This window comes from Balaenoptera borealis, assembly GCF_965194805.1.
Source record: "Balaenoptera borealis genome assembly, chromosome: 14".
Classification (NCBI taxonomy): Eukaryota; Metazoa; Chordata; class Mammalia; order Artiodactyla; family Balaenopteridae; genus Balaenoptera; species Balaenoptera borealis.
The window spans coordinates 77,586,483-77,606,081 of record NC_138875.1 but is presented as its reverse complement, the minus strand read 5'-3'; the positions used below and the strand labels follow the sequence as shown (position 1 = coordinate 77,606,081).

The 19,599-nt window shown below is 48.8% G+C and overlaps 1 protein-coding gene across 2 annotated transcripts in view; it reads left to right on the top strand.

The window, feature by feature from the left end:
• The window catches only part of TBX5 (T-box transcription factor 5), a 50,425-nt gene that overhangs the window by 3,819 nt on the left and 27,007 nt on the right, over positions 1-19,599 (top strand). For both annotated transcript variants that reach the window (XM_082355728.1, XM_082355729.1), the window contains exons 3-7: positions 588-682; positions 2,800-2,919; positions 3,760-3,907; positions 7,477-7,629; positions 15,351-15,442. In XM_082355728.1, the coding sequence (XP_082211854.1) occupies positions 588-682; positions 2,800-2,919; positions 3,760-3,907; positions 7,477-7,629; positions 15,351-15,442 (608 nt within the window). The remainder of the gene's footprint in view (positions 1-587; positions 683-2,799; positions 2,920-3,759; positions 3,908-7,476; positions 7,630-15,350; positions 15,443-19,599) is intronic.

Below are 19,599 nucleotides of genomic sequence, written 5' to 3'. Positions count from 1 at the left end.
GGTATGTTAATATAGACATTTGGGAATTAATTTTTGTTTGGGATTGTGGAAACCTATTATATAAATATTTAAAATTTTATATTTCACCTATGTCTACATATGCACCGCCATGGTGAGAATAAACACGCATGTATACAGTGCACATCTGTCTATTTTCGTGTGGACATCTGAGTGTCTACATAAGAATATCCTGGGTGGGTTTTTCAAGATTGAGGGTTTTTTTTTTTTTTTCCTTTTAGCTGCCCCTTGGCTAAAGCGGATTGGGATTGGTCCCATTTTTTTCTCAGTCCCCCTCCTCCCCATGCACATTCTGGAACACCCTGATGGCTGGGGTTTTTTCTCTAGCCTTGTGTTGGTGGCATTAGAAGGAGACAGCTCTGCACTGTGGGATTAAGACCTGCCCGGGAGAGAGCATTCACAGGGATTCCTGGGCAGGGGCTGCTCCAGAGCCCAGACACTGCTGCAGTGGGCTGGGGGCAGATTTCAGCCTACGAGCCCACTGCCTCGAGGGGGAAGGAAGAGAAAGCTCTGTGTTTTGGGGGAGTTTGGGGAGGCAAGCCTCACTGACTTTTCTCTCCTTCTTATAGGGCATGGAAGGGATCAAGGTGTTTCTCCATGAAAGAGAACTGTGGCTGAAATTCCACGAAGTGGGCACGGAAATGATCATAACCAAGGCTGGCAGGTGAGATGGTCACCTCTGTGGAGGAGGTACAGGGAACTTGTGGGAGAGACTAAGAAAGGTGTGGGAGACCAGAAAAAGGGGAGAATAGAAACAGAGAGGGAGGGAGAGAGACAGAGAGCGAGAGCGAGAGAATATGAATATATTTTATTTGACTCTATTCTGGTTAAAGAGGAGAACGGTGAATTCCTCCAGTGATCTCCACCGGTGTGACGGGAAATACCTGAAAGATTCAACTCAGGGAACTGGGTGTTTCTTCCACCTCGTATATAAGAAGAAGCAAGAGCTTGGGAGGCTGTGCTATCTGGATGGATTAGTAATAAGAGAAGGAGGGATGAGGTGGGAGAGCCAACGGGAGAACAGAGAGTTGCAGAGACACACAGAGATGAGACGGGGTTTGGGTTTCATGGGATCTCAGACTTGATTCCTGGCCCAGACCCTCCTTCCCACCCTCCCTGACCTTGGAGCGGTTCCAGAGTCCCACCCGATCGCCAAACTCGGAATCGTTGAATGTATTCGCTACCTCTTTCATTGTTTATAGAAAGCAGGCGAAGCCTTTGAAAGTGAACCGGGGCTCGGCAGGTCTCTATATACAGACACCGATAAACACGGCCGTTTCATCAAGACACTCACCCCGGAGTTCCTCTTAAAAGCTCACAGTTTTAGCTAGAAATGCGAGACTTCTGGGGGAGGGGGTAGGAGGGTCGTGCAACTCGGTATCTCAGCGTCTGAGTGCGCCCGGGTGCGGGGACAACCCCGCCACGTCCCTACCGGCGCTGGACTGGCCCTCCGCGTCCCTGAGGGCAGAAAGTCCCAGTCTGCGCACAGCAGGCGTGTGAAGCCGAGGATCCGGTAGGCCGAAGCCACCGAGTGTGTGAAAGGGGCGGGTGGAGCCGCCTCGCCAGACGCCCACCGCTTGTGCAGCCCAAGCCTCCCGCAATAAACTGACAACAGTGACATTTATTATTATTTGAAATTAAACAATGTGTGCTCCCCCGCTCGGCCCGAGCGAGCAGGAGGCGAGTTCTGTTTATACCAAAGAACTCAGGTCCTCTTCCCATTCCGCCGAGGAAGGAAAGGGCGGCCGGGGCCTCCTTTTTCCCTCCCAAGCCTGAGCCAACGGGATTTAACTATAAAAGGCCTGCGAAGCCTCCGGCGCCTCCGCCTCCAGGCGCGCTCGCTCGGGCAGATAAACACCGCGAGGCGAGGCTCCAAGGCCAGAGGGAGAGGTCTCCACTCACCCCTTCCCGCCATCCTTGAGCGAGCCAGGTTCCAGCAACTGGTCCTTGCGCCCCGGGCGGCCTTGGGAAGGCTTGCTTTCCGGGGCGCCCTCCTCCCGAGGCCGGATGGAGATGGGGAGCGCGCCCGGCACACGCGGGGCGGCGGAACCTCCTTGCAACCACCCGATCCTCGCGCAGGGCCCGGTTCCGTCCGAAACTAAATTTCTTTGAGGAGGGCCAAAGCGTTTGGACTCTCTAAGGAGGAGTGCCAGGCGCCTCGGAGATGTGGTGGGGACATTTAGGAAGAAGCTCCTGCGCGACACTCGTGTCAGAGGTCACGCACCGAGCTGTACCCTGGGGGCGGAGTGAAGCCAGGACGTGCCGTGGGTATCCACGCGCGGGCAGCCCCAGGGAGCACCCAGGTGGGTGCCCACGTGACGCGCAACGCTGCTCAGAGCGGCCAAAGCACCTGGCTGGGCGGAGGAAGCCAACTTTTTTCTTTTTCTTTTCCTTTTTTTTTTTTAACAAGCCTTTTCCTGCCCCCAAATAAAAAAGTAGGTGTCTGGTTCTGAAAAGAGTCTTTAGCAAGAGTTGAAATGAGGGGTCCCTTTCAGGGCTTCCTCGAAACCGGTCTCTTGAAGTCCTCGCCGTCTGCTTTCTATTTCCTCCTATAGATAGGTATAGTCCCAGCCTGCTTTCTCATCTCTTGGCCTTTCTCCTCCCCATAACTTGGAGGGAAACCTGGGATGGATCTTGGCAAGAGCGGAGCAGGGGCCGCGTTTCTCGTCCACGTTTCTTAAAAGATCGATTCTTCCATCAAAATTTGTGGACGCGCTCTTCAGAATATTTGCATTAATTCCCTCTGCCTTTGTGTCTCCTCCTCCTCCCCGTCTCTCCTAGGCGGATGTTTCCCAGTTACAAAGTGAAGGTGACCGGCCTTAATCCCAAAACGAAGTACATTCTGCTTATGGACATCGTTCCCGCCGACGACCACAGATACAAGTTCGCAGATAATAAATGGTAGGCACCGTAGCGGCTGGCGGGGGGGGGGGGGCGGGGAGGACCGTGCAAACCAAACTTCCCTCTCCCCACGGAACCAATAAACATTGTTTTGAGCTCCTACTGTGTGCTAGAGGTTTTTGCTGCCCCTTCCGCTGCATCCTCCTGACCTCACCCTGAGAAAAAGAAAGAGCAGCCATTAGCCCCCCTTTTATAAACGAGAAAACTGCGGCTCAGAGGAAGTAAAGTGTCGATGTCTGTTGCTGCATCGGAGGGTTGTGGATTTTTAAAAAGGGTATTGTTACCAAGCGTTGGAGCTATTTCTGGGGGCATAAACCATTAACAGTTATTTTTTATGAGTTACCTGCTTTGAACATGCCTCTTTTATGAAATTGCAAAATCAGTCCGGGGTATTTGAGTTAAACAGGCAAGAGAGGAGACGCCCATTCCTTGGGTACATTGCTCCGGCGGCTGCCAAGAGCGCAGAGGCTTGAAGACGAAGCCCCTTTGGAAAGCCCTCAAGGAGTCTTCCCGAGACTTTTTTGCACATCCAGGCTTCCAGAACCCGCCAGTTGTTCATGGGCAGAGAGACGCTTCGAGGCTCCCCACGGCGCCCTTGGTGCTGGGGGAGTAATTAGGTGGAAGGAGAAAGAGCCGGGCGGCGGTGGTGGTGGTGGGAGCGCTCGCCTGGACACCAGCTCCAGGCTTTCTGCGCATCTGGCATTGCAGATGCCCAAGCAAGACCTGAGGGTCAGGCCATTTCCAGATCATTCTCGTATTCAGCAGCCGTTGCTTTGCTCAAGAACCAGCCGGCACCACGGTGCACTAAGTCTAGGGGGGTGGCGCCTCTCCTTGGTCTAGGTCTGTGACGGGCAAAGCGGAGCCCGCCATGCCGGGCCGCCTCTACGTGCACCCGGACTCGCCGGCCACTGGGGCGCATTGGATGCGGCAGCTCGTCTCCTTCCAGAAACTCAAGCTCACCAACAACCACCTGGACCCATTTGGGCATGTGAGTACCTCGTGCAGATCTTCCTTGTATCTTCAGGTTCACACCTTCTCTTCCTCACCTGACTCTCCTCTCCCTCTTCTCCAGGACTTTCTCTCTCTTCTTGGCTCCTCACGCCGCCCACCCACGCTTCTTTCTTTGCTCCAATTTCACCTGCCTTGGTCTTTTACTCTCTCTCCCTTCTTGACCTGGCCTTCCTTTCTCTTCCCCTTTCTCTCCTCCTTCTCATCTCTCTTTCCTTTTCTCTTATTTCTCACACCTTCTAATTCTTCCTGGCTGTGTCCACCTCTCTCCTACCCAGACATCTGCCCCTTGCCGTCCACCCCGTGGTCCACTAGTTCACGGTCTGGGTGTGTCTTTACTGGGTGGCTGGCGATCGAGCCCCCTAGGTCTCCTGGCCTGGGGCTCTCACCCTGCATCCCTGCTGCCAGCACCCAACCCACCTGCCTTTGCTGAGGGACAGGGGTCATGGGGTGACTAAGGCAGTTCACTCTGGGCCTGGAATTCCTGTTCGTTCAGCCCCATCTGTGATGAGCGGTGGGGAGCGGTGTTTGAGTCCTGCCGAAAACATGGGCCCTCTAGCTCGGCAGGTACTCAGCACAGACTGCAGAGGCTGGACCACGATGGGAGCTGTATACCTTACCTGCTTCCTTCCAAATCCTGCCATATTATGGGGATGTTCCGGCTGAAAGGGAGACCTTAGGCCCCCTGCTTCCTCTTTTACAGATGGGGAAACCAACCCACCAGAGGCGAACTCCCGTACTCGTGCCCCTTTTAGCTCGACACTCTTGGGTTTATCTGTTTTTTTTCCCAACTTCCCAGCTTTCCCCCCTCCTCCCACCATGCCCAGAGTGGGCAAACCAAGATCAGGGCCCTACACCTGGAATCTGGATTGGCCCCGAGACAGAGGGGCCTGATGAACTCCCTGAAATTGCAGGATATTGAGCGTGCAGTCCCCCACCCTCCAAGAGAATGTGTAGCTTCTAGTAGATTCTCTATAGGGTATCATCCTCTCTTCCCCCAAAGAAAAACAAATGAACAGAACACTGATTTGAGGGAAAACATCCCTAAATCTCTTCATTGGAAATAATCACCAGGACAGAACGCAGTCTCTGAATTCAGAGTTTACAACCCTTAGTTTGATGATTCCACCAAACAAGTAGGCTGGTTCGTCTTAGGGCATTTGATCCTCATAGCAGCCTAGAGAGGAGAATGGAAATACACAGCCTTTATATGGAGTCCAGGGGAGGGGAGGTTACCTGCCTGAGGTCACACAGCTTGTATTTGGGAACAGGGATCTGAGGCCAGGTCTCTCTAATTCCAGAAGTGACCTGCATCCTGCCACTTTGGAGAATCAACACACAGGGTTCCCAGTTTGGGGACATGAGGGGATGGGGTACGAATGCATTTGATCCGGAGGGAGGACAGTTTGTGAAGGTCCAAATGAGAAATCCGTTCTTGTGGGGCCTTAGGGCTGAAGCACTGAGTCTGTGTTGGGAAGGGGACCAGGGCCCTCCACTGACGTGCTCAATGCCACTGTACACGTGGTTGGTGTGAGAGCGGACTGTTGACCACTGGAGATGAGAGAAGGAAGGCCTATTCCCCTTCTACGCTGTAGGAAGGGAGAGGAAAGGGGCGGGGGGGGGCGTTTCTAGGCAAAATGCCGGGTCTCCTTTGCGTTTAAACCAGGGTGTTTTGCCTGCAGCGTCCAGCTTGTGGTGCATCCCAGAGCAGACGTGACCTCCACCTTGCGTGGGTATTGGCTGGCTGACGGTGTACTTGCTGTCCCTGCGGATGCTGAACGGATGCTTTAGGTTAAGCGCTGGGGAGAGAAGGGACCATTTTGTAAAGGTCCTGCGTGCATCTCCCAGGACCGCGTCCTTCTGGAGGCTGGGCCTCCGTGGCACCTTGCTCTGGGCTCCTTAGCTTTCCCTCTGCGGCCCCGGGTGTGCCTTTGGGGTGGCCCCCCGGGGAAGGCGCGCGCACGGTCCCGAGCCCTGGGCGCCCGTGTGAGTTTCAAGTCCTTCCAATTCCGCGGAGGAGGGCGCGGTGCTCTGGGCCTCTTCGGACTCCCCAGTTGCCACGTATTCCCACCCCAAACTCCGGACTTTGAGTCCAGAGCCGCCCTAATGAAATTAAGGGCCATTTAGATCGCCCTCACGCTGATGTCTCCACACTGTCCCCAGCCGTCAAAGCAATTTGGCTAAGCCGGGACGGTGGCCGCGCCGGCCCGCAGGGCCCCGCTGCGTCTCTCTGTCGCCACGCCGCCCCGGCCGGCGTCGCTATCGGCCAGGGAGGCGGCCGGGCCGCGGCGGCCGGAGATTAGAGCCGCGCGGCTCGGGGTCGGGGAGCCGCGGGGTCCCGAGCTTTTCGCCCCTCCCCCGGCCGAGTCGGGCCGCGCTCCCCTCCCCCTCCTCCAGGTCGGTTTCAAGAGTTGGCCCGAGAACCCTGCCCCAGGGTCATCCAATCAAAGACGCTGAGACTACCTCCGCCGCTCAGTTTGCGGTCCTGGGGGAAAAAGCAGGCCAGATTTTTCAGCTGGTGAAACGCGGCAGTTCGCCCATTCGGTGGGTATAGATCAGAACGTTTTGAGCTACCAGCTTCCCGGGAGCATCGAAAGCAGGGCGCCATAAGAACAACAAACTCAGTTTTTTTTTAGTAAAGATGCTCATCTTCTCTGGATAGTTCCGCTCCAGCAAGAGTGTGGTGACTGCAGACCCCCTCCTAATATTCACAGTGGTGGTTGTAATAAGAGCTGCAACAGTGAGACCCCCCACTAGTCCCTGGGACCCCCCTCCCCAAGACATGGAGAAGATAGAAAGGAAGGAGAAAAATATTCCCCCCAAAGCAGATGCCACAGTGCTGTCCGGGGCCAGGTCTGGGGATAATTCCGGTGGCAGATCCTGAAATATTGTGAAGTTGGAGACAGGGAATCTCAAGGGCAACCAGACCCCTGTTTGATGTTAGGGGTGGGGCCGGTGCTTCCCTCCTGCCCAACTCACATCCTTAGAGTCTCCCCCTCCCCACCGTTTTCCTCTCTTTTTCCTGCGATATTTCTTCCAGTTCTGCAAATGCTTGGTCTCTTCCTTTGCATCTCTTTGAGCCTTTTTTTCTTGGGGGGGTAGTTATATATATATATATATATATATATATATATGTTTGTTTATTTGTTTCTGCTGTCCTTTCATTCCAAAATTGTTGCCCAGGCTTCCTTGAGGGGGGCACCAATTCCTTGCCCCAAACTTGCTTCACTCCCACTGGGGGGGGGGACATGCCCTACGCAGGGAGTTAATTTATTAAACTAACTTTATTAAGCATTCTGATTTACTGCTGTGTGTGCTTTGGGTAGATTCCTGGAATATTACCCTGGCTTTTTCATATGGAAATTGTCATTTTTGAAATGTTTCTTTTTAATGAAATCACTGGCTTCTTTTCAAAAACAGGAGAAAAGAAATGGGACCTTTTTTCCAAGAACCTATATAAGGAACATAATTTTGGGGTGGAGAGTGGGGTTTTATGGAAACAAAGGGGTTTGATTTTTCTTACAATCTCATTTTCTTTATTATTTTTAGATTATTCTAAATTCCATGCACAAATACCAGCCAAGATTACACATCGTGAAAGCGGACGAAAATAATGGATTTGGCTCAAAAAATACTGCGTTCTGTACCCACGTCTTTCCTGAGACTGCATTTATTGCGGTGACTTCCTACCAGAACCACAAGGTAAGCCCAGTACCCAGGAACCGGCGGGCCTGGGGCCGCCCACTTGTTTGCATGAATCGCAGTGGTCTCCTGCTAAAACCTTTAGCTTTATGGGCACCAACTTCTACTTCAGTGGGCTGGGGCAGGGACAGAGCTGCAGCCTAAGGATCACAGCTGTTTGTACTACATTCATGCGGTTGGCACGAAAGTCACACATACACACACACACAGCCCAGATAGAGACGAAATTATCAAACCATAGATGACCACGTGGTATCAATGCTCGGTACTCAAATGTAACAAGGAGGCATCTCGCTGCAGTCGTGAAGTGATCAGTGAGAAGAAAGGTCCCCGTATTGGCTGGCTCCGTGCTCTTGGGTGGGGACCTGGTGCCACCCTTCCTGGGACCACCTTTTCTGTGGGGGGTCAGTCTCCTTCCCTCCTCCACTCTGCCTTTTGGATGCATTTCAGTTCCAATCGGGGCAGGTGGCAAAGTTGCCGGAAACCTTGAGCTTGGGTTTTCCCAGATGCTTCCTTAATTGTTTCAGCGATTACTGACCCTGGACCACATACTAAAGCGAGGTTGGCATTGCTAAAACAAAAGCAAAAACTGAGCAACCTGTGTCACCAGCTGCCTGGATCAAAGCTCTGGGGACTTAAATATGATCCTGCAAAAACACAGCTTGGTGAGGGGAGGCATGCACGCGACCAATGCATCATTTGGTGGCCGTAGTGTGGTATAGAGGTGGGATGTCTCAGGTGGATTGTGTCACTGTCAGACCCCCACGCTGTTCGAAATCCAGGCCCCGATTTGGGCCATTCAAGGCTTGACCGTGATGTTGGAACAGGGTGCCCCATAACCGCAGGTTGGGGGGAGTATCTTCTATTCTTGCTCAAGAGAAAGGGCTTGTCTTGACTCGTCATGGTTCATGTCTGTTCTTTAGAAACCTGAGTGCATGTGGATTCACTTTATTGGGAGGGAGGGCAGGACTGAATGATTCCTAAGCCTCGTCATGGAAAGATCTGGAATCGGGAAAGGCAAGATATAGGGTTGGGGAGAGGCAGCTGCTGCTGTGGGACTGTAGACTGTTGGGAGTATTAGGAAGTGATTTGGGGTTAGAGGGCTGTGGGAGGGGAAAGTAGGGGGTCCATATGGGATCAGTGAGGGCGGGTCATGTGGACGACTTACCGAGATGGACATGGGGATGGGGCGCCCCTCCGCCTCTACAGCTCCTATCCCTCCTCAACCTGCAAGGGAAGAGTGGGGTGGGGGGAAGGTGTAGGGACTGTGGAGCCAAGTAGGAGAGGCCAGGGTAGGGTGAGAGATGGGCTTAGCACCCTAAAGCCTCCAGTCACCCCTTGAAGGTCATTTCATGCAGGCTGTGTGTTGGTTAATCCCCCCCCACCCCCTGCCCCCATGAAACCAGGGCAGTAACGAAATGTTGCGGGTAATCTCCAAATTCAGGTTGTCAGTGACCAAGGCAAGCTGTGACGGATGGTCACTTCCAGGCCACACGGCCTGTCTGGGATCCCAGGCCTTGAGAGAGCTTCCTTTCAGCAGAAAACTCACTCCCCCCACCACCCCCATGCAATTACTTTTTAAAGGGAAAGAAGGATTCTTTTTTTTTTTTTTTAAGTTCTTCCCACTCGTTGAACCAATAAGCGTGAAAAAGTAAGGTCAAGTGCCCTGAAAGTTCCAGCACTGTTTCAGGCTTATTTGAGACTGGCTGCTAGAAACCTGTTTCCTGGATGGCTGCTGTAAACCTATGTTTAACTTTGTGGTGATGGCCACAGGGCAAAAAAAAAAAAAAAAAAAGGAAAAAATAGCAACCAGGACGCTCAGTTCCCCATATATATGTATGCTTAGAGCCTCCTAGTTCTGACAGAGGATCCAAAAATATGTTGGATTTTTTTTTGTTTTTCTGCCAAGGAAACCCATGTTCATCCACAGAGGAAAGGAAGTGATAGACACATGAAAGTGATCTGTTAAAGAAACACGTGGGTGTTCAGGTCTTTTGGGGGAAATTCCTAAGTTCTGTGTAGTAAAGATCTTGGGGGTCCATCAGGAGTGGGTAGGTCTGGGGGACCACGCATTCTTTCTCTGTTTATAGCTTTATTGAGACATAACTCTCATACAGTAAACTGCACTATTTGAAGTATTCAATTCGCTAAGCTTGACATATGTGTATACCCATGAAACTATCACTGTAGCCACTTAGGGACATACTCAACACCTCCTAGATTTCTATTTAAAAAAAAAAAGTCTTCTCCAATGAATATATTTGGTGATCTGTGTGAGTGGAGTGCCTGTCTAATGGGGTGTGTATGTGTGAGTTTTGAACACAATCTAGGAGATTGTGTATCTAAACACTCACAGATCTCAAAACGTGGGTCTCCAAGTATGCATTTGGATATATGTATTTTTTTTGTTTTTGTTTTTTCTTCCAGTTTTATTGGGATATAATTGACATACGTACTGTTTGAGTTTCAGGTATACAGCATCATGCTTTGACTTACCTACATCATGAAATGATGACCATGATCAGTTGAGTGATGGATATAGGTATATTTGAGGATCACACAGGAATTACTGATTTTCTTCATTGGTTGGACCAGGGAGCCTGGTTGTGCTGTACATATAGGTCTTTTTAGCCAGCCTGACATCCAGAAGAGGGATTTCATAGGAGACCACTTTCAATCACTCTCCCCCGTATGAGGTTTTCCCCAGTATTTAGTTACTGAGTACCAAAGACACCTATTTTCTTTGTCAGGAGGAAGTCTAAAGCAATGGATTTTTCCAGTAGAATCCAGGCCCTTGCAGACATTCCCCACATGGATATATGATGTGTGACTTAAATAAGCGGGTCAGGTTGAGTGTGATTTGTGGACTCTGTTTTGTTACTTTATTGTCCCACCTGGACGGGATGTTGAGACTCCTGACTTCATGGGTAGAAGCCACCTGAGCTGTTCCTCACCCTCCTGTAGGGTTAGGGTGAGAGTCTGCAGGCAGACTGCCTGGGTTCAAACCCATTTGACTTGGGCAGATTATTTAACTCAGTTTTCCCCATCTGTAAAATGGGGATAAGAAGAGAATTTTTTGGTTGTTGTTGTTATTGTCTTTGTGGGGATTAAAATGAGATAATCCGTGGAATGTGTTTTGTGCAGAACCTGGTACAGAATCAGCACAGTGTTAGTGATGATTCCATTGATCGACTACTTAACTGATCAGTTTATTAACAGGGCAACTCCATCCAAAACGCGCGTGTTGGAAAACTCTTTGCCTATCCTATTTTAGAATCTGAAAGACTGAGATTTTTAAATAAGTTCTCAATACTGTGGTTGAAACACAACTACAAATGTTAATGTTTGTGGTTTAGTTGCTTCATTCCGTGGTTGCATTGTCAATCCAAGGACTGTTTGCCCAGCGTTATGCTTTGGATAAGTGCGCAGGGAAAGAAAAGCAGTCTATGAGATTAAATTGCCAGGACAATTTGGAAAAATGCGAGCCACCAATTTTGGGTCCAAAGGGCTTAGTGCCTCCAGACTGATTTGGAGGCAGGTACCAGGTACCAGGTGGAGGCAGGTACACGGCCGGGTTCTTTTCTTACGCTGCTGTCACACACCTGTATACCACGGGGTTCCAATGACACGACATATTTCCTGATCCCAGCTGTGATCCCAAGCTGGATTTGGGAGTTATTTCCCCAGATGGTTGACAGCTTGAGAAAGATATTTAAACGCTCGACTCTTCCCCAGCGACGTTTACTCTGTGAAACATGTTTTTGTAAGTTTTGCGCTGCAGTTGTCAGCAGCTCCCAGAGCAATTCCTAGAAATATTTAGGTGTTAAAAAAAGGTCACGTGGGCATTTCATTTCCCTGCTTCTGCAACAGTGGCTTTGTATGCAAGCATGTCTCTCCCCCGATATTAACTTACTTTGCCATTAAAAGGCATTTTCCTCCTGCTTAAATCATTGTGTATGGAGCCTGTATTTATGAGGTATGAGCTTTCTGCTTGGGACCAGGAAATGAACGCCTAATAGAGAGACATAATTAAGACTTCTGGCCTTCGCGAGGGTTTTGTGTTTTTTTTTTTCAAAAGTGAGAATTCACAACAATTATTCTCATTAATTTTTACAACCTCTGTCTCACTGGTTGGAGCTGGCATTTATATTTGTTTTCCCCCCCCACCCGTGCCCCTCCTCCGGATATCCGGTTTTATGCTTATTTTGGAGGGAGTATATTTGTATGACGAATGGAAGTCAATTTTAGTGGAGCCTTTGGGTAGAACTCAGACATCCAGGTGTATCGGTTTATGTGCCCGTGAGTGACTAGCTCTGTGTTAGGAAGGGAATATCAGAGACAGGGTTATGGTAAGTGAGGGGCCAAGTATGAAATAAGTATGAAATCAGATGGACATTTTTATCTGCACCTAAGCTTGCATGTTAACGTTTCTCACGGGTAATTCTTATGTCCAATAGGCATCTGCACCAAGACATAGGTAAGATCCACACACCTAAGTGTACATCTAGCAAACTGTGCGTATTTTTGGAAGCTATGGTGATAAGAGCAAGAATTAGGTAGTAGTTAATCTGTTTGAGGTGCAAAGAATGGGTTTGAGCAAAAAAATTTTGTTGATAAAATACCAAAGCCACCCTTTTCTTTTTTTTCTCAGGGTAATTTTTTTTATCCTGAACTCTTGGTGAAACAGTGACGTCATGGAATAGGCATTAATTCAGCCCTGATGCCACACCCTCATTGTCTTACTGTCCTCAGTATATTCAGGGGCTGCCTTCCGTCACGGGGTGGGTGGGAGGTACAGAAAGCGGGGTAAGGATTCCCTCCACCCCTTTAAAAAATGATCTAATTTTTACTTAACTTTTTGAGAATTCCCCTCTCCCCCTTTAAAAAATGAGTTATGGTCAATTGGGCTGCATTTTATTGTCATAAAACCGGAGTGAGAAAGAAAACCCCACTAGGTGATGGGCTTTTGGACTCAGAACTGGCTTGAGGAGTACACATGTTCAAGACTGTTTTCCAAAGAGATTTTTTATTTTTTATTTTTTATTGCAGTATCGTTGATCTACAGTATGTGCCAATCTCTGCTGTTTTCCAAAGAGATTTTACAGACGTTTCTACTCATTCTGAAGAGTTAATTCAAAATCAGAAAGTTGCAGGAATGAGTACAGTTAAAAAAATGAAGGAGGAGGGAATGTGTATACATAGAAATACCCAGACATTTTAGAAGTTTTAAAATTGATTTTATTTTTTGGAGCAGTTTAAGGTTCATAGTAAAGTTGAGTGGAAAGTACAGAGAGTTCCTGTATACCCTCTGTCCCCCTACATGTACAGCCTCCCCTGCTCCCAGCCTCCCCCCCGCCCAGAGTGGGACATTTATTACTGTTGATGAACCTACATTGACACATCATCACCCAGGGTTCGTAGTTTGCGTCAGGGTTCACTCTTGGAGTGGTAGACTCTGTGGGTTGTTTTTTTTTTTTTTTGGCTGTGCCATGCAGCTTGTGGGATCTTAGTTCCCCGACCAGGGATGGAACCCGTGCCCCCTGCAGTGGCAGCGTGGTGCAGTGGAAGCGTGGAGTCCTAAGCACTGGACTGCCAGGGAAGTCCCAAGACTCTGTGGGTTTAGATAAATGCATAATGACATGTCTTCACCACGATGTATCCTACAGAATCGTTTCACTGCCCTAAAAATCCTCTGCGCTTCTCTCGTTCATCCTTCCCTTCCTCCTAACCCCTGGCAACAACTGATCTTTATGCTGTTTCCATAGTTTTGCCTTTTCCAACATGTCATACGGTTGGAATCACATAACATTTAAAAAATGTTAATTTTACATATATATTTTATTGTGAATACACACACACATATGTAGTAATTTTATGTTCATGGTAGAGCCTTGGAGTTAGAAGGAAACTTTATAAAACCACCTCTGCCAGAAAACTGAACAGACCAGAATGCTTGCCCCCAAATGGACAAATTATGGGTGCGTTCATTAATTACGCCTAGTTTCTCAAAGCAGCTACTTGGTTTCTCAAAGTCTATAACGATACTACTGGGGGTAGAGGAGATGGTTTTGTTGGGTACTTGAAGATGATGGAATCACAGAAAAAATGGTTCTTGTTCCAATTATCTTTCTATTCATTTATCAGAGAGGAGTCTTACTTCAATACCAGTTTATCATAAATACTTCTCTAAAAGTGTCGAATTTCCCCTTGCAACAAAGAGAAGGCAGGCCTTAGGTTTGGAACTTTCCGTGGGTACCAGGAGAGGGAATTTTTTAAAAAATTTAATTAATTAATTAATTTTTGGCTGCATCGGGTCTTAGTTGTGGCATGTGGGATCTTTCGTTGCAGCGCGCGGGCTCTATAGTTGTGGTGTGCGGGCTTAGTCGCCCCGTGGCATGTGGGATCTTAGTTCCTCGACCAACGATCGAGATAGTTCCCCAACCAGGGATCGAACCCGTGTTCCCTGCATTGGAAGGTGGATTCTTAACCACTGGACCACCAGGGAAGTCCCAGTAGAGGGAATTTGATATACTTATTTTCTTTTTATTGACTAGCAAGTGATTCCACTTTGACATACAGAGAAGTGATATAATTATTTTTATAATATAAATTTAAATCAAAAGTGGTTTGATTTAAATAAAAGTATTAAGCAGACCAGTGAACAGGGACCATATAGATACGATAATGATGGTGAAGGTGACCTTTGAATGACTGGCCTCTGATGAATGCTGCCCGGGTTTCCAGAAAGTGATTTGATATGTAAAAATTCAGTTCACACACAGCTTTTAGGAAATACTTCTGGCAAACTCCATAGGGATGCACTCTTTTACTTAGACCTGCTACTTGTACGCTCACGCTAACAGAATATGTGTTGATGGTTTCCATGAAGGTTCTGGACCTTGAACCAAAGACCCTGTTCTATCACTAAGTTTTGTATAGTGCAACAAAAATTTCCAAGAAGAGGGCTCTCTCTTCCTTACTTAGACAATTTTTTTTTTTTTTGCCCTACCGTGGGGCATGCAGGATCTTAGTTCCCCGACCAGGGATCGAACCCCACTGCCCCCTGCAGTGGAAGCACGGAGTCTTAACCACTGGACCGCCGGGGAAGTCCCCTTACCTAGACAATTAAAGAGGTTTGAAGCTGTTTGGTAGCTATCGTATATGTTATAATTTTATATGTTGGTCTTTATTTAATTAGACACCATTTTCCACCTGAGCTAGCAAACTGTATCTGTGAAGCTATGAAATGAACATGAAATGAGGCATAGTAGGATTTTGAGAGCAATAATCAAGACCTTCCCAATGGAGATTGCCACGCTGCAGGAAGTTGACACCGTGTCAACATGGTACAATCTTCCAAGGAGCAGGGGGTGTACCAAGTGTTGAGGCCGAGATTTTGTTTGAAACACAAAATGCTACGATTTAGGAAAAAAAAAAAAAAAGCCACTCCAGCCGGAATGATGCAGAGTAGGACTCCAATTAATGGGCAAACTGAAACCAGGTTTTCTTCCCCTTTTAAATACAATCTGATCTAGGACATTTTTCAAAGCCTCCTTTCGAATGACATGGTGGGTCCCGTTGATGTGACTGGCTTAACTTGCTTCTTTGGGTTGCCAGAGGTTGCGTTTCCATGACACTTACTATTAGCTGGGTCCCGAGGTAGTCTTGTAACAATCAAGTGAAAACGGAACTCTCTCTCTCTCTCTCCCCCCTTCCTTCAGATCACCCAGTTAAAGATTGAAAATAATCCCTTTGCCAAAGGATTCCGGGGCAGCGATGACATGGAGCTGCACAGAATGTCGAGAATGCAAAGGTAAGAATCGGCTCCCCGCCTCTGCACTCCGCACCCCCACTGATAACCCAGGTGAGCCAGCAGCACCAGAAGAGCAGGCACAGAGAAATGGGGCCCTCTTTGCCATCAAGAAAAAGGAGAAAGAGCCTCTTCAATCCCACTTTCTGGTAACCCTCCGGGTGGTTTCCTCTATCAGGCAACGTGGAGTTGCGTAGCTTTAGGGGAGAGCACGTCGGAGGGAATGTGATGGTCTCCATCTGCCTCGGGGAACAAAAGCTACAATCTTGTCCTCTTTCTCTGTTGTCTCTCTCCCTCAAGTGAAGTCCGCTCTCTCTTTCTTCCCGTAAGTCACAGCCGATGAATGATGTTCTTTTTGGCAACAGCTCTTGATAAATGAAAGGGAAGTTAATGGCTTGAGTGCCTGGGGGTGATATACAGACAAAGTTGACACCACGTGGTGTCCCAGGCATGGGGGGATTGGAAGCTGGTGATAAAAATTGCTCGGTGTTTTTACATATCCTGTGGTCACGGTCGCTGATATGATGAATAGAAGGGGCTGTGGAGAATGGGAATTTGGTCTGATTTGAAAGGATTGTACAAGCGTTGCCAATTTTGTTAAATATTCTCTCTACCTCTTGGTAGAGTTCCAAAATAATTTACCATATGGCAAGAGAATTAGAAATACATCTTGATCCCTTTGACCAAGAAAGTTTTTTTCTTCCCTTTTTGGTGGGTTTAGTATTTCAAAATAAAATGAGGTCATTTAGGAAGCTTTTCCTTATCCCTTCTGGAAGACACGAAAAGGGAGAGTTGGGCAAATGGACAGATGTAGTCATTCAAAGGAGGACAGGAGACCTAAGAAAGAGAAAGAGAGAAAGGCCGCAGCTTTGTGGTTTGAACATTGGGTTTAGAAATACATGCCATGGAAATTGTTTTCAGATAGCGGGCTTACCAGATCTAATTTTGCATGCTCTTAAAAAATAAATATGCCATTATCTTCAGATGGGACACGTACACCACACTCATATGAATTCCTGCATTCATAACTGGTTTCCTTCACAATTGTGGATTTGTAAAGATGCTTTTTGTGGTGAAAATAACCAAGTTCTTAAATGATTATTTAGAAACATTTTTGGCTTTACGTGTCTACATTTGGGAACTGGAGTTGGGTTTAATCTATAGCCGTTGGAAAAGTTGACAACAAATACCACTTAAAGGTGAAAGAGGCCAAACTATTTTCAGCCGTAGGCTCGGGATGCCAAGTTTTTATTTCTATGGTGTCTAAACCCCCATCCTATCCTGATGGTCGTCTGTCATCACAGCAGCTTCGCCGTTGATGGACAGTGTCATCTTGGTCCTCCTGCAGGTAGGGACTGGTTCCAGCCTGCAACTGAAGACCTTCTTCCCTCCCCCACTTCTTCCCTACTTCCCACAAGGTCAAGAGCAGGTGGGATCATGGGTTTAAGGTGTTGCGAGTCGCCCCCTCAATCTTACCCAGTCACCAGATCCTGTTGATGCTACCTTCTTATCATATCTCTCAAGTCGCCTCCTTTCTCCATCCAGGCTGCCTATTCCAGCCACCACCAACCTCGCCTGCTGCAGCCTCCTAACCTCTTTAGACCTGACGTCAGCTCTGTTCCCCTCCCGGACGTGCTCCAGGCAGCTGCCAAAGACATCTTTGTACAACGCAAATCAGACACGCTTACTGCACAGCCTAGAACACTCCCAGGCCTCCTGTTGCTCTCAGTGTCAGGTCCAGACTCCTTGGTGTAGTTGACCACGCCCTTCCCATCCAGCCTTGCCACGCCCCCTAGCTTTGTTGCTCACCAGCGTCCCCTCTCCCTTTCAATCATGCTGAAGGAGCTGCTCCAAGTCTGCCTTCTTTCCATTATTTTTGGCCCTTTGAACACCACAGTTGGTCTGCCTCTGTCTTTCTCCCCTCCTCTTCCACCTCCTGCCCATCACTAAAGCCTCCTTGTAGCTATTTCTTCCTCCAAGGAGCTTCCCCTGGCCACAGACTGCGTAGTCAGGGTGTGTCTATTCCCAAGAGCCCTCACTGCTTTCCTTTGTCAGGCCCGGGCCCTGTGCTCTGGAAGCTGGTTGGACAGATGATGGACATCAAAGGAAAGGCAGGTGGGGAAGGGCAGGTGTTTGAGAGCTCACACGTCAGCGATCCTGGGGACTCTCTATTACAGCTCTGAACAACACGGCTGGTTAGATGTTTAGGCAGATGACTGTACTTTGGTCTGAACGGGCTGCCCTAACCATCCCCTAGTTACTGCAGATTGGCTGAGGGGTCCTTTCCGGGTAGGCCCTTGGAGATGGAAGGAAGGCAAGGTGGTTGGTCCTCAGGAGTCAGTGATTGACGTGTTGGATCGAAACTGTCAGCCTCCGAGCCACGTGTGTCTTTGTGGCCGCGTTAGGAGTTCTGCTGGGGAACAGGGAGTGGACAGGGTCATGCGCGCAGTTCTCTAGAGATGGCCCCTGGGGAGGAGAGGGAGCAAAGCAGAGAGGCTGCAATAGGCTTTGGAGTCAGACAAACCTGGGTTCAATCCTTGCTCTGCGTTTATCGGCATGTGACCTCAGGCAAGCAATTTCACCCCACGGAGCCTCAGTATCCTCATCTGTAAAATGGGCATAAGTAAATATAGCTTCCCCTTTCTGGGGTTCTTGTAAGAATTATAGGAGAAAATGCCTGAAGAGTGCTTGGTTCCTAGACCACGCTCCAAAAAATGATCCAAGCTGGGGAAAACTCCTCATGACTCCCAGTTTTGCCCTTGTTCAGAATTTATTCTGGGCTGTGGTCCCAACTCCCAGCTCGCAGTAGGTAGTGACAAGTGGGGAAGATGGCTCTCCGGAGACGGCTGTGATAACAGCCTGGCTGGAACGGCAGGCTCACTGTTGATCTTGTAATCCTGTTTCCTGTCCCCCACACACCCGGTGACAGCTGGCTCAGGGAGCAAAGCGGGAGGAATGAAATTTCCTCTAATTCCAACAATCGGACGAAGGGAGAAGGGTGGGGTTAAGGAGGGTTGAGCCTTCACTCGCAGTGATCCCACATAAATAACGTTTGGATTAGCTTGGCCAATGTCTGGGCACTCACCGCCCCCTCCTCTCTCTTCACCCAGCAGTCTGGGTTTGGAACATGCAGAGGGTGTCTTAGTTTTCCAACATCGATGTACGGTTTCTAGTTACAGAAGTAGTAACTGCTTATTCTGAAAATGGGGGCACGAAGGGAAAGCACAAAGAAGAAAATAAAATCATTCCACAAATCCTGCCTCCAGCCGGCTGATTAAAATACATGCCAAGGTTATTTTGAAAGGTTAGTCTGTGGCTTAAAAACCTCTTATCCCTAAAAACCAATATTTCCCAAATTGCAGTGTCCCCTCCCCTGGTGAGAGATGAGATGATTTTAGAGGGTGCCCACAGACACACAGTTGCATCAGGCTGATTTCATAGATAGTATTGCTTAGAATGCGACTAAGTTCATTTTTTTTTTTTTTTTTGGCCACGCCGTGCGGCATGTAGGATCTTAGTTCCCCGATCAGAGATTGAATCTGCGCCCACTAAGCGCAGAGTCTTAACCACTGGACCGCCAGGGAAGTTCCCGAGACTAAGTTCTAAGGAAGGAAGGGAAGAAGGAAAGGAAAGAGGAAGGGAGGGAGGGAGGGAGGAAGGATGGAAAGTTAAGGCTGATTATTTAAGGAAAATATTAACTAAATGGCAGGACAGCTGGTGAACATTGTCAAGGTGATATGCACATCGCAGAAATCTGGGAGTTGCACCTAAATAAATGCTCACCTTAATGAGAAAGTGTGGGAGCTTCACTGTCAAAGGTGAACAGGAACTTCCTTGGCTTATGGGGCCAAGGCCAGGGCCCTGGGGTTGGGGAGGGCACCTTTATGGAGAGGATGGGATCCCGGCATTGCCCCAGCAATGGGATTTGAAAGTGTTGGGAGGAAGGGTTTTCTGGGTTGGATCAGGGAAGGAATGGACCGGGAGCTACCTGTCTTGGGCTCTGGAGGAGGCGTCAGACTCTAAAGATCTCTGAAAGCCGGCTGGCGTGGCACTATGGCAGGGAACACCGTTCCTTAGAAGCGTGGGGTTCTAGAGGTAGAAGGGATCCCGGGAGGTGGCATCTGGTCCCAACTTCTTCCTTTTGTGGAAGGGGAAACTGC